Source organism: Gigantopelta aegis, chromosome 3, assembly GCF_016097555.1.
Source record: "Gigantopelta aegis isolate Gae_Host chromosome 3, Gae_host_genome, whole genome shotgun sequence".
In the NCBI taxonomy this organism is placed as follows: domain Eukaryota; kingdom Metazoa; phylum Mollusca; class Gastropoda; order Neomphalida; family Peltospiridae; genus Gigantopelta; species Gigantopelta aegis.
The window spans coordinates 30,810,495-30,835,236 of NC_054701.1; the positions used below are offsets into that span (position 1 = coordinate 30,810,495).

Genomic DNA, 24,742 nt, shown 5'->3' on the forward strand with positions numbered 1-24,742 from the left:
TTATCGTCAACAACAATTCAAGAAATAGGTGAGGTATTGTGTTAAACTTTTATCTTTCATCTTGGTCAAAAACACATTTCAAGGTAATTTGAGAAATCAAAGAAAGAAATTTTGACGTTTTGACCTCTGATGACCTTGATAATGACCTAATTTGCATAAGACACATTCCATGTGACAGAACTCTTGATAAGCAGCAAAATGAGTGGTCATTTGGTTTATTATTCCATATACTTTGAATTATTGCATTTTTCATTTCCCCTACTCCAAATCGGAGAAATTTTCGTCTTTTTAAAAATATGTCTGGAATTATTCCATGTCCTGCCTCAGTTGATAATTATAATCTCATTATGTTTTTAAAAATGGGTTTTGAACTCCTTCAGCTATAATAAGACTAATTTTGCTTGAAGAAATTCCAATTGGTTTGGTTCCTATGGTTATTTCTTGAGTGGGCATCCAGATTTTAGGCAACCGCAACAAATCATGACCTTTTGACCTCTGGTGACCTTGATATTGACCCTAATTTGCATAAAACCTATTTTACTTAATAAAACATTTCATAAGCAACAATATGAGTGGTCATTTGTCTAATTATTCCTCCTACTTTTGGAGTAATTGCATTTTTGATTTGCCCTACCCCAAAACATTTTCCTCAATTTTCGACGTGCATACCCACATTCAAAGGCCGATTACTACAAATTAGCTGTGGATCCAGCTTTGGCTTCAAAGATTTTTTGAAACTATAGACCTAGTACTTTCTAAAAATCATAATGGCGTTTACTCCCCCCAGGTGGTACCAACCCATGAAATTTTGGAGTCTAGCTCATGGCCTATGGTATGTACTAGCCTGTCTGTGGAAAGGCGCATCTAACAGATCCTCAATCAAAACGAGTAGCCAATGAAGTGGCGACAGCGGGTTTCCTCTCTCATTAGGCCTATATGTGTGGTCCTTAGCGATATATATAATCGTAAATAAAATGTGTTGAGTACGTCGTTAAATAAAACATTTCCTTCCTTTTTTGCTGAAATTATGATATCCTTGCTGGTTAACTCAAATTGCTAGAAGGTGTTATGTACCGGGCGCGTGTTTGTCCACCATCCCCAATCTCCCGCTCAAAAGAATTTTTCTTTAATAAGATAAAACATTTTTAACGAGCATGACTCGATCACCCACCCACTATCTATCTATCTATCTATCTATCTATCTATCTATCTATCTATCTATCTATCTATCTATCTAATATAATTATGTTATCAATCAATCAACCTTGGTTCTTAGCACAAAAAATATCAGCATCGTACGGAAATATCCGAGGTTTTTCGAATAGTTCCGGACGATCGTTCGATTGACTGGTTCACAGTGATCACTGCGTATTAAACGAACTAAATTAGTAGTAGATTTGTTTATTTCCGCAAACATTGTAGCGTGACAGAACAGGTGCTACCAAACAGTGTACACAGACGTTTACCTGCCTGCTTCAGTAACTCTGGCTGTAATTTATTCTTCTCATATCCAACACCTGGTGATGGGACATGTTTGTTGGTCATAGACAAATTTAATCAGTAATTTTAAGATAAAATCAATCGGTTAACATGGATGATTTTCTGGTGTCTGCTCCAGGAAAAGTAATTTTGCACGGGGAACACGCAGTTGTGTATGGCAAGGTTATAATTTACATCTTTTCTTCTTAGTCATGTTAAATATGTGAACCGATTTTTAAGTTTTCATTCATAATTTCATTCTACATTTCATGATTTGTCATCATCTTGTCTGCCTATGTTTTGGCTAGAGTTCCACCCCTTGAGTCGCTTCAAAGTTCATTCTGTCATTACATTTTGAAAATGTATATATATAACAGTGATCTCGCTTGTTTACCATATATTGTCGTCGACCAGACAAGTAAGTATCTCAATACAAAACGTTACAAACCCTTAAAACCAATAATTTTGCAAAGTCCTACGATATGTGGAGAGGGGATACAACCAGGACAGAACAGTTGGAACATGTCCAGGAGAGGTGAAAAGAACGCACCCAAAGTCTTTGAAATTTGTAGTGACGTAGGCATTGTTGTGCTTCGAGCGACATCTAATGGTGACATCAGAATACAAACTTTCAAAATTATTTCAAGCAATTGGGACATGGGGATTCCCATGGTATTTATCGATATAAAACCTGCTTTTTTACTCCATTTGATAAAAACGTGATCTAAGTGTGTTACAGGTTTGTAGATTAACCAAATTATAATTTATTTTCGCTGGATGGAACTAGGGTGTGCGGCTTTAATTTTATTTCCATCTTCATCGAATGAATCAATCACTTTTGTAAAGGCGTTGTATATATTATTTGGCACCCAAGATAAATTATTTTAATGATAAACACTACCACTTCTGTTGTTTTTATAAGCAGTGATATCTCCCAAAAAATGAAAAATGAAAAATGAATAATATTTTATAAAGAATTGCTGAATAAATAGAATGACAGAAGTGACAAAGTAAAAATCATCAGTTACAACCAATTAAATTTGGAATTGAGGACAAAATATCAGACGATAGTTAATGGAAACAAAAGACAGATTGACCATTCTGATCAATGACAAATTTGGCGCCAAATAAGTGGGGGGTTGTAGTTGGAGATTACTGAATCGATAAAAAATTGAATGTTTTGATTGCTCAAATAAAATATAACTTTCATTGATCGAATCAAACATACAATTGGATACAGGTATGGAACAAAATAGAGGCTGCTAAAAATACTGTTAAATTACATTACGGTAACTGTCGTAAGCTACTGAAGGTTTTCTTCGCCAATTGCTTTTCCGTACACACAATGCGGCTTGTTTCCTTTGATGTCCAGTATGCAGATTGATCAATTTGTTTTGTGTGGTAAAAGTGTGCATTTGGAAATAATAGCGGAGATAGGTGCTGTAAAATATAGTTGGGTGCAGAAAAGTAAAGGTGGGCGGCAATAGTGGGGTGGGCCGTCCCGCTTAAATGGAGCAGCGAGAACACTGCATTTAATCAAATACTCTAAACCGGGCTATCCCAAAAACTGGTCTATTTACATATACATGAATTGTTTTTAAGGCATCTGCACACACATGAACTCTGACATCGGAATACTTTTTGATGAATTAACAAACCCTCTCAAAAACAAACTGCTCGAATGATAACTAGGCATAAAAAAAAACAGAGAGGGAAATGTATAGATGACAGTCATTTTCAATGTGGCACTATACGTGCTTGCATCACTGGATCGAACCACCTCAGTGAATCCATTCAACTGATTGGGGTTTTTCTCCTTCCAACCAATGGGCACAACTGGTCAAAGGCCGTGATATGTGCTTTCCTGTCTGTGAGAAAATACATATAAAAGTTCGCTTGCTGCATTAGAAAAATGTAGCGGGTTTCCTCTGATGACTATGTGTCAGAATTACCAAATGTTTGACATTCAATAATGGATGATTAATTAATCCATGTGTTCTAGTGGTGTCATTAAATAAAACAAACTTTATACATTTATTAAACGATGTGTGATATTAAACAAACCAAAATAACAAACTGTTTTACTTTACAACAGTATCTTTGTCAAAGTCTCTGCTTCACAAATTCAGTGTGTACTCTTGAGAAACAATACATTGGTTTACAAGAGAATCCGAGGAATGTCAACATTAGACTATGGCATGTCTTTTAATTTCTTCACAACATAAACTGACATCATTATAAACATGTACGGTGGAATCTCAAGTCTACATGTAGATTGGATCTTAATATAATGGGAGCAGATCAACTCGCCCTAAAACCAACTAGCCCCACACTGTTTAGTTAACTCATATCATTACTGTTTTATTAATTAAATATACCAATAGTTTAAGCAATAATGTGCATTAAATATTGTTGAATATGCACACCAGTCAGTCCAAAAGCCTTGTCTGATCATTGCTTTAAGGAAATAAGGGACAAACTCACAAACGTTAAAATAGGCTTGACAGTTCATTGTTTATCCGATATTAGGATCTCTCCAACATAAACCCATTTAATAAGTGGTCGTAATATTAATAGATAAAATGACACCAAAGTACTCAGTAAAGTAGACATCCATTTTTAATTTCGTCACAATTATTTGCAGACAGTAAAGTTTGGGGTGAGTTGTCCAAATACTGGGGCGAGTTGACCAACATTCAAAATAATTCCATATTAAGTTATCACTAGCACTTGCACAAATTTACAATCTGAAAAACAATTATGTAACGTTCTGTAGGAGCAAATGAGACATATTTTCTGGATAACAAATTGTTCATTTTAATTGTCATTTTAAATATCTTTTCTGTTGCAGGCTGCTTTGGCAACTAGTTTAAACATCCGAACATTTATGAGACTTAGCCGGACCCAAGATGGAATGTTAACAGTTAATCTTCCTAACATCAGCGTGAAGGCATCGTGGCCAGTTGAGACCATCAAGTCATGTTTTAGTCTACCTTTCAGTAAGTTTTCATGTCAAAGCAGTAAGGTAGTGAAATTAATTGAAACTTCAGACATTTCACGAAATGATAACTGTCATTTACATGCAAGTTCTGCACATGTATGAAAATTGTGAATTGTTTAAAAAAATTTATTCCATACATTGTAAGGCAAAAAAAAAAAAAAAGTGTGTTTCCGGTCGACCGACCGTCCCTAGTTTTACACCCCCACCCCCCGACCCTAATTTTTTTCTCACTTAAATTGAAAAAAAAAGAAGTAAAAATAAAAGAGGACAACATCGCCAAACAAGAGTATTTCCTTCCTTGCACATTGTTTACATACTATTATACGATACATTTTGCACATGTAATTCCCTTCCGAAAAACATCGAGAAATTATGGAAAATCTTTTGTAATAGAGTTCCTTCCTCTGATTAGCTACCACCGAACAGCTTGGTCGGTCACGGAAGTAACTGAATGTACGAACATAGCCTTGGTACAGGTTATTTCGATTAAATATAATCGTATCAATTCAGCTTAATTCTCGTCTTCACTTAAATCAACAGGTCTTATTATTAATGCATCTCAAATGTTTGCATAAAGTATTTAAATTAAGAACAACGAAATTAATACAAATGTCCCATTAATTTAAGGAAACACACAAACAGTGCCATCCAATACTACTACTACTACTACTACAACAACAACAATAATGATAATGATGATAAATAATGATAATGATGATAATAATAATAATTATTATTATTATTATTATTATTCTGATAGTTTTCAATTTAAAAAAAAAACCCCAAAACCCCTACCTACCTACCCTAATTTTTTGGGGGATGCAATCGGAAAGACACCTATTTTTTTCTTTTGCCTAATATATCATGCTTTTACAGGAATAGATATAAGTGCTTGCCTCAGGTGCTTGGGTGTTGTTAAACATCTATTCTATTCTCTGCTTGCCTCAGATAAAATGGGTTGTAAGATATTTTGCTCTCAGTAGTTCTAATCATCAACTTTTTTTCTTACCAAGGAAGAGCCATGTTTTGCTTAATAAAAACAAATGTCAGTCGTAATTATTAATTCATTTTGCAATATGGCCTATAATTCAATTCCTGAAACAAAATACCCCTTAACGTCACCACAATGACCATGCTTAATTAGCAGCAATTATTTGTTTGTATCCTACATTACAGTTGATACTCCGACCCCACAGCTGGACAAGGTTACTCCAGACATCCTCAATCAAATAAAGGAATTTGCTAACATTGACAAGGATTCAGCACAGACTACAGAACTTGCAGTTGTCGCATTGTTGTTTCTCTATGGCAGTATAGCAGCTAAAACGGGGTAAGCATTTATGTTATAGTTGAGATAAAATGTATACTGAGAATAAAGAAATAAGGGAACATTTGGTAATGCAGACCAAATTTCAGTAACTTCATGTTCATATTGTCTGACAGGGCTTACTCTGGGTGATCAGAAAATTTCGCCAAATTATCTTTAAAAAATGCAAAACCTATAGCTATTTCCTAACAAAAAATCAATTATCACACAAATTATTTCACTAAATTAAAATAAAATTTGCCAACTGTTCTTAAAAGGGTTAATAACATTTTAGTGTTCTCTTTTGACTAAAATTAATAAAAATCCACTAGCAACAATTGGAAAGAAATGTTTGAGAGGGGTGTAGCTCCGTGATAAGTGGACCCACTGAGCTTTTCCCCTCATTCCATCCTATGCTTCATGACTGATATATTGGATGTTTGCTGGTATATAGTATCTAGTCTATTAGAATGTATTTAAAATTTCCTTTAAAGTTTTGCTGCTAATTGAAGGTTTTGTAAAAGTATGTGGTGACAACAATTTTTTTCTTCTAATCTTTCAATTCCAAGTGTTGGAATTACAGTGAAAGCCCTGAAAACTGAATCCTCAGTAACCAGAATTCCCTGAAAATCAGACATCTTTCACAGTCCATTTTTAAATATTGGTACTGAGCTAGGGAAATAACACTGGACACTGTTTATAACCAGACTTTTTATATTGTCCTGTAGGTGTCTGGTTTAGAGAGGTTTTAGTTTCCATATTTCACAAAACTAAGCAGAGTATAAAGTTAACATGGGGGAAAAGCCAGGCTCCATTGTTTTTTAAACTCATGTGGAAATTAATATTTGCATAAACCTCAGAACCAAGGTTGGCTACAATCAACTATTGATGGGTAGATTTTGTACAATGCTAATAACTAATGTAAAAACAACATATGCACAAATGAATAATTTGCTGCATTATTTTTTATCTCCAGGACTCTGCCTTCCATCACTATCTGTGTATTATCCAAACTGCCAGCCAGTGCTGGCCTGGGGTCGTCAGCTGCATACTCTGTGTGCTTAGTAACAGGTCTCCTCTCACTGAGCGGTCTCATACAGGAACATGCTGCGGGAGACAGGCACGAGGGGATGTGGTCTAAGGAGGAGCTGTTACTAATCAATTCGTGGGCTTTCATTGGTGAAAAAATCATTCATGGCAATCCTTCTGGGATTGATAACTCAATAAGTACTTTTGGTGAGCTCTATTTTAAAAATTTATTCTGTAGTATACGGTATAAGCAAACATAAAACATTACATTCAGTAAAATTCATTTAAAATAAAACTGATTAAAATTACAAAACCCTTCATGTCCATATGAATGAGTAACATTGAGAATTTGTCTGTAAATATTAAAAATTCGAATGGGCTTGAATCTCAAGGTTTACAGGAACAATTAGAGTTGATTAATAATGTTTACCAGGTATCAAATTGCATGTTTTAAAAAAAAAAAAAAAATGTGTATTCTGCAGTAGAATCAATTTTCCAGTACTTTTTTAAAATTAATTTTTATATAATACGTTTATCCTAAAGTGTATTATTTAAAAACAATGATACTTAAAACTTAGCATTACTTAGTAAGCAGTGAGAATCCTGTTTTTGAAAATATTCTATATTGCATGTATGTGTACATTTTGCTTTATGTTATGTATTTTGTATTTTCAGGTGGTGCTATTCGCTTTCAAGCCGGCAAGATATCTCGTTTGGATAAGTTAGTAATAAAACATCAGAAAATCTAATCTCATTTTATCAGTATGATTACGAAACAAAAAAAGTACACATACATGTATCCTTTCAGAAAGAATACTGATGCCCCCATCTGAAAACATTATGACATGACTATGAAAAAACCCTATTTGTTATATTTTTGTGTTTATAAGTAGAATTCAAAATATATGTGTTACCATTCCAGTGATGTACATGTGTATATTACATTTTTATAGTTCATTTCGTTTCTTACAAATTATAGGTCAGTGAAACTTGTGAATGTTTAATTCAGTGATTGTGCAATAAAAAGAAAATAATTTAGTTATAATATAATATATTATGTTGATCTACTAGTAGATTAACTATGAAATTTAAATCATCAATTATTATAACCAAAAGAAAAAGTGCATCTCAGCTATTTTAATATACTCATTGCCTTACACTGAACTAAATTATCATAGTCAAGCCGTTTAATTTCATTTTGATTGGCTCACTAGTATCTCTTTGCAAGTATTTTGTTTCGTTGTCCTTATACAAACTTGTGAACCTCATTTCAGGATGCCACCTTTGCGTATTTTGCTGGTGAACACTAAAGTTCCTAGAAGCACAAAATTGCTGGTAGCTGGAGTTAAAGAGCGATATACAAAGGTTAGTTAGGAAAGACAGTACCTTATTTATATTTTAAATTATCACAGTGTCAGCTTGTCCTTGGTCTGATAGGTCTTAGAATTGATTCTGTGAGTGGATATATTAGTCTGTTTTTCATTCCAGGTACCATGCTTTTAAAATATTTGTAGTCTAGATTCAAAACTTTAATGGCATGGCAGCATTATACAGATTGTCTGCATGTGATGTCATTAGAAATCATGTAGACCCATTCTCTGATTGGAGTTTTCCCTCCCATCCCAACCAGTGATCTGTGATCGGTATATCAAATGCAGAGTTTCGACAAATCTGCTAGCCCGACGCCCGTGGCTAGTGGTTTTTAAGTTCGGGCTAGTGAGAAACGCAAAACCACTAGCCCGCAGGGCTAGTGGTTTCTCACCCCCTCGCCCGCAGGGCTAGTGGTTTCTCATCGCTCGATCGTCGTGGTTTTTTTTGTTTTTTTTTTTCTTTTTCTCTCGGCTGAAATTTCGTTTAATAAATTTGATTGTGACGTTTGTCATAGAATAATATCAACAACATCATCAGTATATAATAATAATCCACTTGAAATAGGTCTGCAAACTGCAGTAACATGCTATCTCTACATCGTTACGGTTACAGCATGCATTGTTCACTTTTCCCTTTCAAGTTTCTGGCACAGGAAATCAAGTCTAATGACATGCGTGTTTTGATTGGTTGGACACGTCACGTGGTAGTTAATCTCGCACATAATTATGTTTTAGGCTAACTTGGAAATGACCAATCGCGACGACAGGTTAATCTCAATCAAACCCCAGTCATGCTTTGAATTTCAGTGTTTGTTTTATTTACCTATTGTTTTCTAATTGAACACTTCGCTTACATATGGTTATCGGCAACCAGGAAAACAATTTACTTTAATGGTAACCGCACATGCAATGACTCAGCTTGAGCTATTACATTTGGATAATGTCACAGCTGCCGATACAAGATAATACCTTTTTTGTTCATCAGTTAACAACGGATTAGATGTCGCCGTTCTATTCTTTTGATATCGGTCTGACATAGGATAATGCCCTGTATTTGAGCAATTGGCAGTACCGTTCCTGGCGACATGAATAGTAGGCCCTAAAAGCATAACCCACTACCAAATACACTCAACCATCTATTACCGTGTGTCACACTGTCGTACCCTCATTTAAATTTAATTATTTTGATAGTGGTTTTAGATACCAACCCCGGGAGTGGGCAAAAGCAAAAACGGGACAATAACGATGGATCACATTGGACAAAAGACCAAACGTACAACACGACAAAACTGAAAGTTACAACATAATTTAAGTGTTTGTTTCATTTTACTGTTATACTCGTAAATGTGTAATCTTAAAAAAATTAGATAAAAATCCAGTTATAATTGATCAAGAATTTGGGCTAGTGCTTTATCTTGGTGGGCTAGTGGTTTTCACAAACCCACTAGCCCTGTGGCTAGTGACTTTTCAAAATATTTGTCATACTCTGTCAAATGCTGTGGTATGTGCTGTCCTGTCTGAGAAAGTGCATATAAAAGATCCCTGGAAAAAAGTAACTTTTTTTCTCTAAGACTATTATTATTACTATTTATATACACGTGTCATTGGAAAAGATTCGGGTTTCTTTGGTTATTTTACATAATCTAATTTTCAAAAATTAAATATGAATAACTTTTGGAAAAAAATATAGGTCAGTTATTATGACATAATTAGCAAATGGTTAATTTGAATCATAACAGGGTGAGCTCGGGGAAATAGGAAATAGGTACATGTATTATTAATACTATTAAAGTAGAATGGTTTGTTTTGCACCTAGTATCCCTATGTGATGAAGTCTGTGATGGACACAACGGAAGCCATTACAAACATCTGCCAGGAGGTTCTTTCCCAGATGGCAGAGAAAGAATCAGGAGAGTACTACACGATGTTGGAGGTAAGAGTTGTCTCCCATGTGTAGAGAAAATACTTTAATAATGAACCTCAGGAGTGTCATAGTTATGCCATCGAACATAAGGCTGGTGGGTACAGAGTTCGCAGCCCGGTACCGGCTCCCACCCAGAGCGAGTTTTAATGATTCAATGGGTAAGTGTAAGACCACTACACCCTTTTCTCTCTCACTAACCACTAACCCACTGTCCTGGACAGACAACCCAGATAGCTGAGGTGTGTGCCCAGGACAGCATGCTTGAACCTTAATTGGTGATAAGCTCGAAAATAATAGTAAAAAATATAATAATAATGGACCAACCTCTGGTGTCATGCATCATTTTTGTGTTTACAATCAATGTTATGGGATGAGTGTGTTCATTTGTTTGATGTAACTTTCTTATTGCATGTCAATTGCCCAGCATATGTTGGGAATGATTCACATTCCATAATAATTTCAACAAATGAATAATAGGTATCCTATTAACCATAAGCCATAACTGGTATTAGTTTGATGCCATGGGTATTAGATACCCAGCATTTTATTAGACTTGGGTTTATAGACCAGTCATTTATATTCTGATTGTTTAGATTTAAATATTGATTTAAAGCGATGTGTTACTTACCTAATTCTCAATCAAAATGATTATCTTTTCAACAAAATAGCACAATGCACACCCATAACATCCACCCACTTTGAATTTTATTGTGCTCCAAGTTTTCAAATGATGTTTATAGAATGAATCTAATGAATTTGTTTCATTTTGGTGAGGGAGATGAAATTTCTTGGTTGACTGTGAGTTTCTGGGAATGATTGCCTATATATAATCCCCATTAGTGTTCTTCAGAGTATAGTATGTGCTTTAAAAAAAATGTTTTACTCCCTTTCTAGAAAAATCTTGAGAAAGTCTCGGGGAAAAAAGTCATATACTAAATTATAACGTAGTTACCTTCTATAAATAAAGTAATATATATATATTTTTTTTTTTTTAAATTATTTTTATCATTACTATTTTATTATTTATTATTGTTATATAGAGATCTTGATATTGATTCTGTTTTAGGATTTCATTGACATCAACCAACACCAGTTGGGTGCCATGGGAGTGAGTCACCCGTCTCTAGACCAGATTGTCCTCGTGTCAGCCAAGTACGGTCTGCACACAAAGCTCACTGGAGCCGGTGGTGGGGGCTGCACGTTTACACTCATTAGACCAGGTTGGTACACACGTTGAAGTAAATGTCTGAAGTATTCAAATACTGAGTAATTATTTTTGTTTGAAATACAATGTACATAGATTGCAGGGCTCGAGCTTAGCAGTATTTTGGCTACCAATTTCTCACTCAGGCTACCAGATGTCTAAACCCGGTAGTCTGCCGTGCTACAAGATTGTTTTTGCATATTTCACTTCATACCCAATAGACAATGTATTTTTATGCTGGGGTGTCATTAAACATTCATTCAGTAATATAGAGTGCTATAAATGTAGTTTTCATAAGTGTATATTTCACAGTATACTGCTCATGATTTAAAACAAAAAATAAAACATTTACCTTTTTTATTTTTTAAAATTATGGGCTACCAATTTTTACTGAGGACTACCAGATTTTATAACCTAAGGTCAAGGCCTGATGATTGTGTTAAGTCAATAACACTAGTTCATGAGGAATGTACCATTTCCTGTTCATATAAAATGCATTTAGAACCATTACATGAAATCTTCAATAACATAAATAGAGTGAATATTGTTTAACAACCATATAAGTATTATGATAATTAGAAACATTAGAAATAGTTCATTTGGATGTAAAGTTATTTTTTTACAAGAAACACTGTCTTGAGAAAATGGTGAAAACCATGCATTGAAAACTTAAAATCTGTTCAAAAGTGAAGTTACGTGAAAAATAGAAGCCATAACTGATACAAGGGCTGCATTAGATTCTAAAGTGTTAACTTGATATTTCAGATACACCACCAGACACAATATCAGCCCTGAGACAGGAACTTGAAAACTTGGGATTTTCATCCTGGGAGACAAAATTAGGTTCATTTGGCATTATTCAGCATTTCAGCAGCAATGGAACCTTCGATATACCCGTAAATTTGTGATAAACATAATTATAGTTCTACATGGTCAAATATTCATCAGTATGACTGGGATTGATTTGCACCGAACAAATGACTGAAAATACATTTCTTTTTTGTTTGTTTTTTGTGTGAAAAGTTTGTCCTAAAAATGTAACATAAAATCATCATTAATAATTGGAAACATTTAATATATTTTTAATGCATTTTTTTGGAAATTCAAATTGATTTCACGTACAATTATTTTAACTCTCACATGAAATTAAGTTCAATACCCTGCAAAATTGGCACGTAGAAGCAATGCAATTTTCATTTGAATTGCTAGGAATGTTAAATAATGCACCTTGTAAATATGTACATGAGATCAATTGTTTTAATTTATAACTTATCAAAATAAATTGTTTTATTTATTATTTGCTAAATTAGTGACTGAAAGCATTATTTTTCAAAAATTATAAATCGAGATATCATTTTACTGTGTTTACTTGTTGTCATCCTGTCTGATAAGTAAAATACTATTGTTGTGTATTATTTGTTGTTTACATGTGCTGTTATCAGGCATGGATCCTGCATTTTATAATGGAGGGGACCCGTAATTATTAATATAATATGTCTTTAATTAACACTGATAATGAGATTTCTCACCATGTACGAAGTAAAATTTAATTACTCCGACCACACCATATAAGGGGAGGTAACACTCTATCACTCCTGAGACGAGTTGAAGGAGAGTCATTTTTTTTATCACACCTTAGCATGTGAATTTATATGGTATCAATATAGTAATCTTAAATGGCTCACAATAATAACTTATGGGTGCCATTTAATTACTAAATCAGTCTCCTCATGTACTTGAATACTTGACCAAAAATGGAGAACTAGATCCATTGAGTCCCTCCTTAATCTGCGCCTGTATTTTTGTTGTTGGTTAATAATTAAGTCTGTTCACTATTAAGTTCAAACTAAATTTTTAAAAATACATTCAGTACCAATTTTTTTTTCAGAAATGGTCTCACAGGGCTAGTTGGAACATTTTAAAGAGAAAAATGTGATCAATGTGACTCACAAAATATATATATTTTTAAACCAAATATGCTAAAAGACAAAAATAATTAAAACCCGTCAAGCATCAAAACTGCCTGCCCCATGTGGCTAGTTCTAGAATGATCCTGTATGACTTGTCTAATAGCTCAAGTGTAAGTTAACTATATTATTATTTATTACCCCAGCAGGCACTCATAACGGGGAAAATTAAAATTACTACTATTGGGGAAATTTGACGTAAACAAACCAATCATCTTGTCGGTACTATATCTGTGAACCGTGAATAATATACTAAGTTAAAGCAATACCCAGAACAGTGTAAAGTGGTTTACATTGTTTCTATATACATGGACGTGTAGCCAATGTAGGCGATATCGAAAAGTAAAGCCTTTAAAAAAACTCCAAATAGCTGGGGTAATAAATAGAATAACAAACTCGGTACCAGTTATCAAATTTATGTCCCGAGTGAAATAATTTTCACTCGTGACAAATGAAAATGATTTCACTCGGGACATAAATTTGATAATGACTGGTAACTTGTTTATTATCCTCTATGTACTGTATTGTGTACATGTTGGTAGTCCCGTTTGAAATTATTCCTCACACTTCATGCTTTTGTGAATGAACCACTGAACAAGAATATGGTGCAATAACTCCGATTGTTGGAAACTAGTCAAACCCTTCTAAAAAGGCTACCAAGTTTATCTACAAACTATATCTTACTACACAGGTCATCTTTATAGTGAGGTACAACTTGCATAAATGTGTATGCACAGAGGATATACTTAAATACATTTTATAGACAATTGGTGGATAAACGAGGTGCCTTTATAGATTGTGTTGTGTATGCAGTATAAAACTTAATTTATAGATATGCATATTGTTATAATAATGCATATACAGTAGAATCTCATAGGCTCGAACACGAAATGATCGAACTGCTATTCTTGAACCAAGGACAAACTCCTAAATTTTTCTGCACTGAAGGTTGGAATAACACTTTGGTTGAATGCAAGCCTTCTCACACAATTATGTCAGTCCTGTCAGAGAGAAGTCAGTGTAATTAACATTTCATTCAAACTGATAATTCATTAAATTTCAAGAAACTACACCCTTGATTCTCATTTATTATATATATACACACATGTAGGTGCAATTGGGAATTATTATCTCAAGATATTTTAGCAGCTACTTACTTGGCAACTGACCAATCGCCAGTGGCTGCATCATTGCCTATGGACCATTATGCAACCAACTGAAAGAAAGGCTGTCGACAGTGATTGCCGTGTGCGGTTTTATAACAGTAAGACAGACCTCGTGCACTGGTTCGACATAGGATGGCAACAATTTTGCCTCCGTTATGCGTGTGCAAGTTGTAGTTAATTCCATAAAATCAAAGCAAGTTCAAACATTTTGCTTGATTATGCGAACACTAATTTCTTTTGCCGTATACAATGCAAATAACTTTTTGGAATCTTTTAGTTCACACAAAATTATAAATAAATATACCTGGGCTTTAAATCGTTCAAGAATAATTTCAGATTATAAAAGATTACGGACTCCTGAAGGTAGCAGAATGCTGGTTTCTAACTAGTCAATGTGTCGAACAAATTATAGTGTTCGACCCAATGTGATTCTACTGCATTTTAAAATCAGTATGCAAAGATTCAAGCTATATGCATTCCATTACTGGGCACATGCTGTTGTTAAGCATACATGATTTTTAGTTTGAAAAATAATGTTCAGTGGACATGTATGTGGTTAATAATAAAATGTGTTAAAATAACTTTTCAGTATTGTTATTTTTCATCCTTCTACTCACTGATTTCAGTAGCCTATTAGTGGATTGCTTTCTCTCTCAACTCTGAGCAAAGAGCCACAGTTACCTGTTTTTGAAAACTTTTTTTTTTTACTTGGAAAGCACTAGTGAACAAACAACACAGAAAACCAGTTTGCTGAACAAGCAGGCAAGATTTATTTATTTACACAAAATACAGCTTTATTTTAATACATTATGCTATTATGTATACAACATTTTATTAATGGGTATTGAAAAATAGATGTGTATACTTCTCTAGTGGATTGAGAGTATTCTGTACATGGCCCTAAATAATGATCAAATAATGGTGAGCAATTATTGTGGAACTAAGTATTTTTATCCAACTGTAAAGAACATGTACTGATACTAAAAAGAGCCTACTGTTTCACAGGATTGTTTATTCTTTCTTACATATCAATAATAGAAAAGATCTTTAAAAAAAAAAAAAAAAAAAAATTCTTGATCCAACATATAATGTAAGTCTAACTTGTATCTTCTAAATTTTAATTGTTTAATGCTCACTGTTGTTTATATAGCAAATGTAGAAAATTAGGGATTTTTCATGCAGCTTATCTAACAAATACATAAGAAAAAGTCTACCTTACACCTCAGTTTTAAATATTTAATATATATATATTTAAATAAAAATTAAATGATATAATACAGATACACCACAGGACAATCTATATGCAATAAAAGTTAATTTTGGGAGTAAATTTTGTTTTTGATTTTAAATTCTTAAATAATACCTTTTTCCTATTGACATTTGTCAAAATCATAACATACATCTGTTTTGGCGACAAAAGAAAATGTGCACATCACAGTACCAAAACAACCATGTAGGAAAGTAATTATCAGTAGAGTTATATACAGTCCAGTAGATATTATTTACACTAATTATGCAAATTTGTAAATATATTATACACTGAATCATATTGTCATTTTTGTCGGTCACGACTTAAATAAAGTAAATTATAAAATATTGGTGTTCTTAAAATTTAGTCAAATCCAGTTAAGTGACATAAAAGTTGCGATTGTTGTCATCAAACACACAAAAAAGAGCTCAAGTTGTAGGATCGGCTGGATTAATACTTTTGATAAATTTTGACGTTCTGCAGCTTATAGACAAATTTATAAGAAAATTTCAGCAATGTGCATGCTAACTAATTATTATTGTTTGCTATCATGTTCATTTTATCATTATAGCATGTAACCATTGCTGTGTGTTCAGTTAATCACCACCAAAACAATCTTTAAATTTAGCGACATGAAGTATCTGTCTTGTACGACTGTGCTAAATTTTTATGCTCTTTAGCACTTCCTGATTTACAGTAAACAAATTGTGAGAGAAGTAAGGGGTTTTAGGCACATTCACAAGGCCACCACCAAATAGATATCAAACAAGAAATACTTTTCACACCTTCCCCTCTCCCCTACGTTTTGGAACACACGCCCACATATCTAGATAATAGAATAGCCAAATGGTCATCACATGCCAGCAAGCAATCTTTACAACAGACACGAATGTGTGCGATGGTCATAAACCTTATGGATCTTGTAGCCAAGGTCTCAGAAACTGTTTATAATGTATTGGGATCCCATTGTGAAAATCTCAGAGTGACGGTGACGGAAGGAGATGACCAGATCAGTTAATGCTCGGTTCACTGCGTCCATGACTTGATACATCCAGCTGCATCAGTGTCATTCCAGTTTCTCATCTCCCTCCTCAACCTCCTTCAGACTGATGACCTCCAGCTGACCTTGACCTCGAGTCTCTGTCTGGATGAGCTCGTCGACCTCCCGATAACATCCGGGGTCAATCAGCAACACCTGGTAGAACAGAAAGAGATATGTGTATTTCTGGGAACCTGTCCAAGATGTGGAAATGGTTTGATTACCATGAGCATTACACTCATCAAAAAGCATCATCCGCGAAGTAGTCAAATTAGCCAGTGACTAATTTCTTATGCAGACTAGTTAAAAATGTAATCTGGTAAGTAAAACCTGAGAGACTCCTTTTTCAAATATTTGTTTTTCAAAAACAAACTGCACCAAAAACATTGCTAAAACAAAAGCCTTTCCAGGATGAATACTGCCAGACCATGGACACATTTCGCAACACTTTTAATCAACTCATTCAATATTACTAAATTTAAGAAAAATATTAAGATTTATAATTACAACATAAATTCAAGGAAAGTATGTTAAAAACAATGACAAAAATATAGCTAGTCATACCATTTCTAGAGTTTCACCAAACTCATCTTTTTCCACATTTTTAGCCAGTTTCCTGAATTTGGTTCTCATCTTTTTGCCTTCTTTGGCTGAAAGAAATATTTTTATACATTTTATTACAAACATTTATAACCAGTATGGTTTTCTTATTTACAACTACATGTATTCAGATAGCATGTAAAACTGAAAAGAGATTAATAAATATACACAGTTCAATGAAATAAAACACAATGCATACTTAACACTATTAAATAAAAATAATGTAGATTATTTGAACATTTCACTTATGTCACCTGGAATAGTAACTCGTATTCGCATGTACGCTCGCTGGATGTTGATGGTATCGGACTCCTTCATTGCTCGAATCACATCCAGTGCCTACAATCCACAAAAACATCAGGTTCGGTAATAATAATGTTGTGTCACTTTAAGCAAGATGGACATCTTCATGGCTAGCCCATGAGAACACTGGTGAAAGTTTGATAGGTAGATAATATATCAATAGTCATGAATGAGAATACTGTTATGCCATACATGTATAATATTTTATATTTAAATAATATTAATTCTCATGAACGCGAATACATGTACTCTAAAATGTTACATTTAAAGTTATGTTATACAACATGAAAATCAAAATATGAGTGTTCAACAAACTTTGAAAAAGACACTAGCCCTCACAGAAGTTAGTAATACAGTTAATTATTTCCACTAACCAAGACCAAAAATTCACTAGCTGGGACCAATGGCTAGTAGATTTGTCAAATCCTAAAAATACTATAATCTAGAAAAACATGGAATTACTTGAGCCAATCTTAATAATAATAATTGGCGATATCTGCAGCAGCATGGTTTAAAGTTAACAATCAACGTTGCATAAACATTTTGAAAAGTGATTGTTACGCAAATAAACCTTTTTACATTCAACAGTCAACTTCATATAATTGTACATTAGGTAGACATTTTAAACAATGATCAGTCAGCAAACAAACATTTGTTTGACAGTCAATAGTCAAATATGTGTTTGTGATATGTGTGTCATGTGTGATTGAACGAGTGTATGGGTTTTGTAAAATATTTATTTACATTTTACTCAAATTAATTTTTTCTACCACATTCCATGTACCTGCTGTTTGGTACTCTTGGTTGGTTTGACTGACACGTGTAGATCACGCATTGCCTTCTCGATGAGCGTCACAGTGTACGGACGATTAGTCTCCGGGTTCACACACTTGTCAGCAATAATAGTCGCAATATCACGGAACATAGACTCCAGCTGGGCATGTCTTTCCTTCTCAGAAACCTGCACCTCACCTTTACTTAATATCTGTCAAATAGAAACATGATGTAAAAAGAATGTTGGCTGTTTCTTAACTGTTATAACATAAATGATTACAAAGCATTAATTATGGTAATCTAAACAAATAAAGAGTAACTTCAAGTGAATACCAAATGTACAATGTATATATAACCACAATGTTTTGATGACTTCACCATCTGAAAATGTTTTGGTCCAAGTATACATCTATACATGTCCAGCATGCATATATATCTATCTATCTATCTATCTATCTATCTATCTATCTATCTATCTATATATAGACACACACATGTACATGTATGTAATTAAATGTATACATTGTACATATGTACCTGTAGGTTATAAGATAAATAAAATATAAGCCACACAATTACAGGTATTTCAATGCTAATAGTCATACTCAATTAGGGTTCAAACATGCTTTCTTAGACACACCTCAGTTGTGTGGGTTATCTCTAGATACAGTGAACTGTAGGTTAAATTGTCAGGGGCTGTGGAGCACAGAGCCATGCCTCCCCGTACTTGTTCTCTGTTAGTGTTACTGGACTAAGAAGGTAGGAAGTTCTGTAACTGATCAACTGAAATTCAAACTTATCTCTGGGACACATACCACTGAACAGAACCCCTAAAGTCAGAACCAAATTGTTAACAACTACAATAAATTACTCCAACCTTAAATTACAGTTACATTTCCCCTAAATTTTGTCTTGACACAAATCATAAAAAAAACATTACAGTGATACAGCTTCCACATGCAAGACTTTAACGATGTCACTGATATTGACTTCCATGAGATTGCACAGGGCAAAATACATGATTCTTTCTGTTATCTGCCATTTTGCTTGTTTATGGAATACTCTTCAAGAGGGGTGGATAGATATGACGGAATCTAACAATGACAACATCATGACATGTGCTAAGGTATAATGCACTCATGACGTCAGATTAATTATACATCACATACTTAGGAGGTTTCCACAAAAAAGCAAAATGGCAGACAACAGAAAACTGCATATATTTTGTCCTATGCAATCTCAGTGAAGTCAATATCGGTGATATCGTTAAAAGTCTTGCATGTGGAATCCGTGTCACTGTAATGGGTTTTTTTCATGACATGTCTGGACAAAATCTGGGGGATGGAAATCTAACGGTAATTAAAGGTAGGAGAGTAATTTACCTTAGTTAATAATTTGGTTCGGACTTTAGTTTTAGTCCCTTCAAGTCTTCGAATTTCCATCCCTCAGGCAATTGCACTGACAATGCCAATCCAATACTTAAGTCCATTTAAAATGACGCTCATGGGCTTAAAAACAGGAAATTTTACTAAAATTACTTCATCATCTCCAAGGCGATATTTTCCATATTTAAGCACAGGGCTTAATTCAAGCGAATCCTGGTAATTTGTGCTTAGTAAGAGAGACAAGTCAGCATTAAAAGCCTATTGAAGCCTGTTTTTCATTAGCACGGTTTATTGTGCCTGGAAATGTACTTTTCCATATCGGCATTTTCACAAGCGTATTACTCTACAAAATTTGACATCGTCTAATATACTTTGATGCCAATATAGTAAATACTTCATGTTATGACATCACTGCTCTGAAAAACTTGTGTGCGGAACAATACACTCATCAATAGATGTTTTTCCAGCATGTCAAATGCCTGTGTGTGGAATTGTGTATATAGAAAAGGTCCTATATAAATGAACTGTATTGATAAACTCGCATTTGAAGCAGGCCTTACACTTTCCAAGTTACAGGTAGCTGTACACATCTCTGGTTTGACATTAATACTGGGAATGAAACAAGCATCTACCAACCTCAAAGCTGATGAAACAAAATGCTATTTACCTGAAGACAGATTTCCGAGTGGTTGTCTGTTCCAAATATATTCTTGAGGTCCTCGGTTTTGGCCACCTCTCCTTTTGAGACATTTGTGAAGACAGTGTGAGTCTGTAATACTTCATCAATATCAGTTTCCCTGTAATGTATATATACATGTACATTTACAACCATTATTGTAACTAGTCCAATACATTTACAGATGACGGCAGATGTATCAGACTATGTTGTATTAGCATAACTATGTGCAATGGCAAGGGTGCACACATAAAATTAAAACTCTTTGTTGTCAATGCAATTTCATTACTTTTTAATGGCATTTCTCATGAACCTTTTTGTCAGGGGTTCAAGAATTTAAAAAAAATTCAAGCTTGAAATTGGAACCTTTTTTTATGTAGGTGCATTATTGTTAAATTTGAGTTATTTTAATATACAATGTACTTAAAAAAAGAATATCATACAAGTCTTGTAAATTAAAAAAGAATTGTCACTGTAATACCTTTCTAAATGCCAATATAAATTACTGTCATTAACCAATGATATTTATAAGTCAGTCTGGGAGGGAAAATAAAATACATGATCAAACTGGAACAAACAATCATTAATTATTAATATATTATTGGTAACCCAGTGTTATTATCACCCCAGTATTAAGGGGACCAGACAACTCGGACTGGGGGACAACTCGGCCCAGACATCTCGGCCATGGGGTCGAGTTATTAGACTGATAGATGGGGCATGCTGTGACACATTATATGTGTGTTAAGTATGATAGTTGGCCATGTCGTAGTGTCGAAGTATTGTACTATAGTAATAATAATGCATTATACTGATAGATACCGCTAACTATATGGTCACCATTAAGAATGACAATTGTGTATGTCGTAGGCACATATCGTAGTGTCAGATGGGTTTCTAGAAGTATTGTACTATAGAAATAATGCAAAAGACATCATATGCCAAATTCCCACATTTATTACATTAAATACATACGCACATATGTACGCAAAAACCCCAACAGAACACATATACATAAATAGTTATAATAAAGAAATAAAACACCAATCACCAAAAGAACATAGAAATAAAACGTCCAACAAAAGATAAAAGTCAGTGTTGTTACAACGATAAATAACTTTTGCATGTTTTTTCTGGGATCATCTCCAATGTTTAGGTCACCGACTGTATAACAAAAACAAATTATTCGAACAGCGGAAACTATCTTCAAAGATAAATGGATCAGCAATTTATCAATTTAACAAAAAACTAATTCTTTTATTTCTGTGAGAATACTTTAATTTAAAAAAAAAAAACACTTGTTCAACAATATTGTTCAACAACGGGCCAAGTTGTCTCGCGGTGGGCCGGGTTGTCTCAGAACTCTGGGCCGAGCTGTCTCGACGTAGGCCGAGTTGTCTGGGCCGAGTTGTCCTCCGGGCCGAGTTGTCTGGCATTCAGTATTAAGACCAATTTGAATAAGACCCACAAATGGTGGTAATTATACAACTGTGTCCGGTGTATCGGCGCGTCCGGTGATTCGGCGCACTTGGTATTTTGCTTGAGTATACTTAGGAAGTTGTCATGTTGTCGGAGTTTTTAACGAATTAAAGTTCAATTCCTTTTTCAATGGTTAATCAAGTATCAACATATTTATTGTTAAGGGTGCAATTAATTTTTTTTTATAGAATTATCAATAATTATATAATAATTTCAAAATAAATAATTCACCTGTTTTCGTGTTTATAAATGCGAAGTAGGTCATCCTTATTGATATTAAGAATGTTAAAACCAGTCTAAAAACACCTTTCCCGCATATTAAAAATTATAGTAAACAGTATAAATGTAATTATTTTTGTTCGGTTATTTTTTTATTTAAACCGAAAAAAAACACACAGGCAAATGCAAACAAAACGAAAATTTTACACCTTAATTGACAGTCATTCCAGTTCATAACTGTCACATTGTTATAAAAAATAAAAGCGAAATAAGATCCATGTGTGTGCACAATCTACCCGCGAAAAATAAAATCCATGTAGGCATCTTAGCCATGCATGACAATGAACATGTATGCATCTGCAGTACTGTGCCACTCAAGAAAACGATTCCGAAACTGATCATGAGATGGGTCATATGTGATCGTTCATTTTCATAGTAATATTTTTAACAAGACAAAACAAAAAAGTACTAAAATAATTCTGGGACAATAGTGTAGCATTTATGTGCTAAAGGTGAGGTCATGGGCGGTTTATAAATAGCGGGGTCAACGATCTACATCTACTGCGCCGAATCACCGGACATGCAAATCGTTTTGGATACAAGGGGGTGCCAATATTTATGCACCATTTTAAAATGTTTATTTACTACAGACATAAAACAGTTTGTAGTGTATTTCAGATTATGCACTTCTTCATTGGCGAGAGACTCATTTTATTAAATATTTTACAATGTTCACATAGAAAATGGTCCTTGAAAGCTTAGGTGCGCCGATACACCGGACATCACTGTAATGGTGTATCAAGGTAATATTAAATAAAACGACACACCGAAGTTCAAGTACTGGATGTCCATTTTTAATGAATCGTAACAATTATGGACAGTAAAAATACTAAAATGGGATTGGGGGCGAGTTGACCAACCTTTGCCTTTGGGGCAAGTTTGTTTTGGGGCGAGTTGACTAGCATTCACCTTAATCATTCATTAAAGAACTATGGATTATTTGCAATATCAAGTTTTAAATGAGTTGTTAAGACTGCCATATTTTCAAACGTTTTTGACCATATACTTACACTTTATTTCTCCAAGATGTAACTTTATTTGGATAGCAAGCAATCTCAAATCGTTTGCCACCTTTTTTCAGCCTGACGTTTGCGACATTTGTAAGTCGCTTCTGATTTGTCGGCTGCTTTACTCGTGACATCTCTAAAGAATGTGAATGAGGGTTTTATAAACTAGAAAATAAATAAAATCTTTAAATACGAAAACAAGAATGAAATGGTGTAACTTTTGCCAAGCGAAAAATATTACACAACTTTGAAGAAACCGGAAGTGTACATTAAAAATATCTTTAAATAACAAGAGTTCGAAATCATATATTCCCTACGTAAAGTTATAGCTTTTCTAGATAACCTCCGTTGACGTATTTTAATAACAACATTCTATGACAATATGCCTATTAAATGACCTATTATCTGAATCCGCCTGATAGGGTATTTTAATGTAATTTTATACCGCGTGAGCATTCGTTGCACTGGAAAAACGAAACGGACGTAGAAAGTGTGTGCCATCGGACATACGGCTGGTAGGTACTGCGGGTTCGCAGCTCGGTACCGGCTCCAACACAGTGCGAGTTTTAAAGACTCACTGGGTAGGTGTAAGGCCACTACATCCTCCTTTCTCTCACTAACCACTAACAACTAACCCACTGTCCTGGACAGACAGCCTCGATACCTGAAATGTGTGCCCAGGACAGCGTGCTTGAACCTTATTTGAATATAAGTACAAAAATAAGCTGAAATGAATGAATGTTGTGTTTAACTACACCACTCGAGTACATTGATTAATTAATCATCGGCTAATGGATGTAAAACATTTGGTAATTCTGACACATAGTCATCAAAAGAAACCCACTACATTTTTCCTAATGCAGCAAGGGATCTTTTATACGCACACTTTTCCACAGACAAGAAAACACACACCACCGCCTTTGATCAGTTGTGGTGCACTGGCTGGAACGAGAAAAATCCAATCAAGTGAATGGATCCACCGAGGTGGTTCGATCCTGCGACGCAACCACCTCAAGCGAGCACTCGACCGACTGAGCTAAATCCCGCTCTACCCCCCCCCCCCCCCCCCTCCCCGCACTATCTAGAAAACCCACAGATGGGTTAATTCACCAAAGGGGTGGATCTTTCGACTCATCAAGCCAAAGACCAATTGTTTTCACGTGCTCATTCAGAACAAGTTGAAGCTGTTATAACACACACCAATTTTGGGGAGGAAAAAGGAGGGAGTCGCACACACTGGCGAGTGCAATTGAGCACAGGCAAACCGAACGAGGGTCGAGAGATTTCAGAGGTTATTTGGTGGTGGTGCGGAATTTGCAATATTCACTGAGGGATTAAGCCAAAGGTAAAATTCCTGTGTATATGTGTGTGTGTGTGTGTGTGTGTGTGTGTGTGTGTGTGTCTGTGTGTGTCTGCCTGTGTGTGTGTTTGTCTGTGTTTGTAGGCCTATGTGTATGTCTGTTTGTATGTGTATGTGTCTGTCTGTGTGTGTCTGTGTGTGTGTT

At 34.5% G+C, this 24,742-nt stretch overlaps 2 protein-coding genes across 3 annotated transcripts; one reads left to right on the top strand and one right to left on the bottom strand.

Annotated features, from left to right (window-relative positions):
* The first annotated feature begins 1,394 nt into the window (after nucleotides 1-1,394).
* LOC121367875 (mevalonate kinase-like) lies at nucleotides 1,395-15,027 on the top strand. 2 transcript variants are annotated; one of them, XM_041492315.1, is made up of 9 exons: nucleotides 1,395-1,490; nucleotides 4,331-4,478; nucleotides 5,657-5,810; nucleotides 6,763-7,022; nucleotides 7,491-7,536; nucleotides 8,090-8,180; nucleotides 10,002-10,118; nucleotides 11,176-11,329; nucleotides 12,079-15,027. In XM_041492315.1, the coding sequence occupies exons 2-9, from the start codon at nucleotides 4,367-4,369 to the stop codon at nucleotides 12,219-12,221; spliced, it is 1,077 nt and encodes a 358-aa protein (XP_041348249.1). In that variant the 5' UTR covers nucleotides 1,395-1,490; nucleotides 4,331-4,366; the 3' UTR covers nucleotides 12,222-15,027. The 2 variants fall into 2 exon arrangements, with proteins under 2 accessions (XP_041348249.1, XP_041348248.1); XM_041492314.1 differs by having other exon boundaries at nucleotides 1,406-1,662.
* A 165-nt stretch (nucleotides 15,028-15,192) lies between these two features.
* On the bottom strand, nucleotides 15,193-23,506 carry LOC121367876 (ribosome maturation protein SBDS-like). Its single transcript, XM_041492316.1, has 6 exons — nucleotides 23,241-23,506; nucleotides 20,464-20,593; nucleotides 18,422-18,622; nucleotides 17,589-17,673; nucleotides 17,299-17,384; nucleotides 15,193-16,890 (listed from the first exon to the last, which is right to left on the bottom strand). The coding sequence occupies exons 1-6, from the start codon at nucleotides 23,369-23,371 to the stop codon at nucleotides 16,762-16,764; spliced, it is 762 nt and encodes a 253-aa protein (XP_041348250.1). The 5' UTR covers nucleotides 23,372-23,506; the 3' UTR covers nucleotides 15,193-16,761.
* Between the last annotated feature and the right edge of the window lie 1,236 nt (nucleotides 23,507-24,742).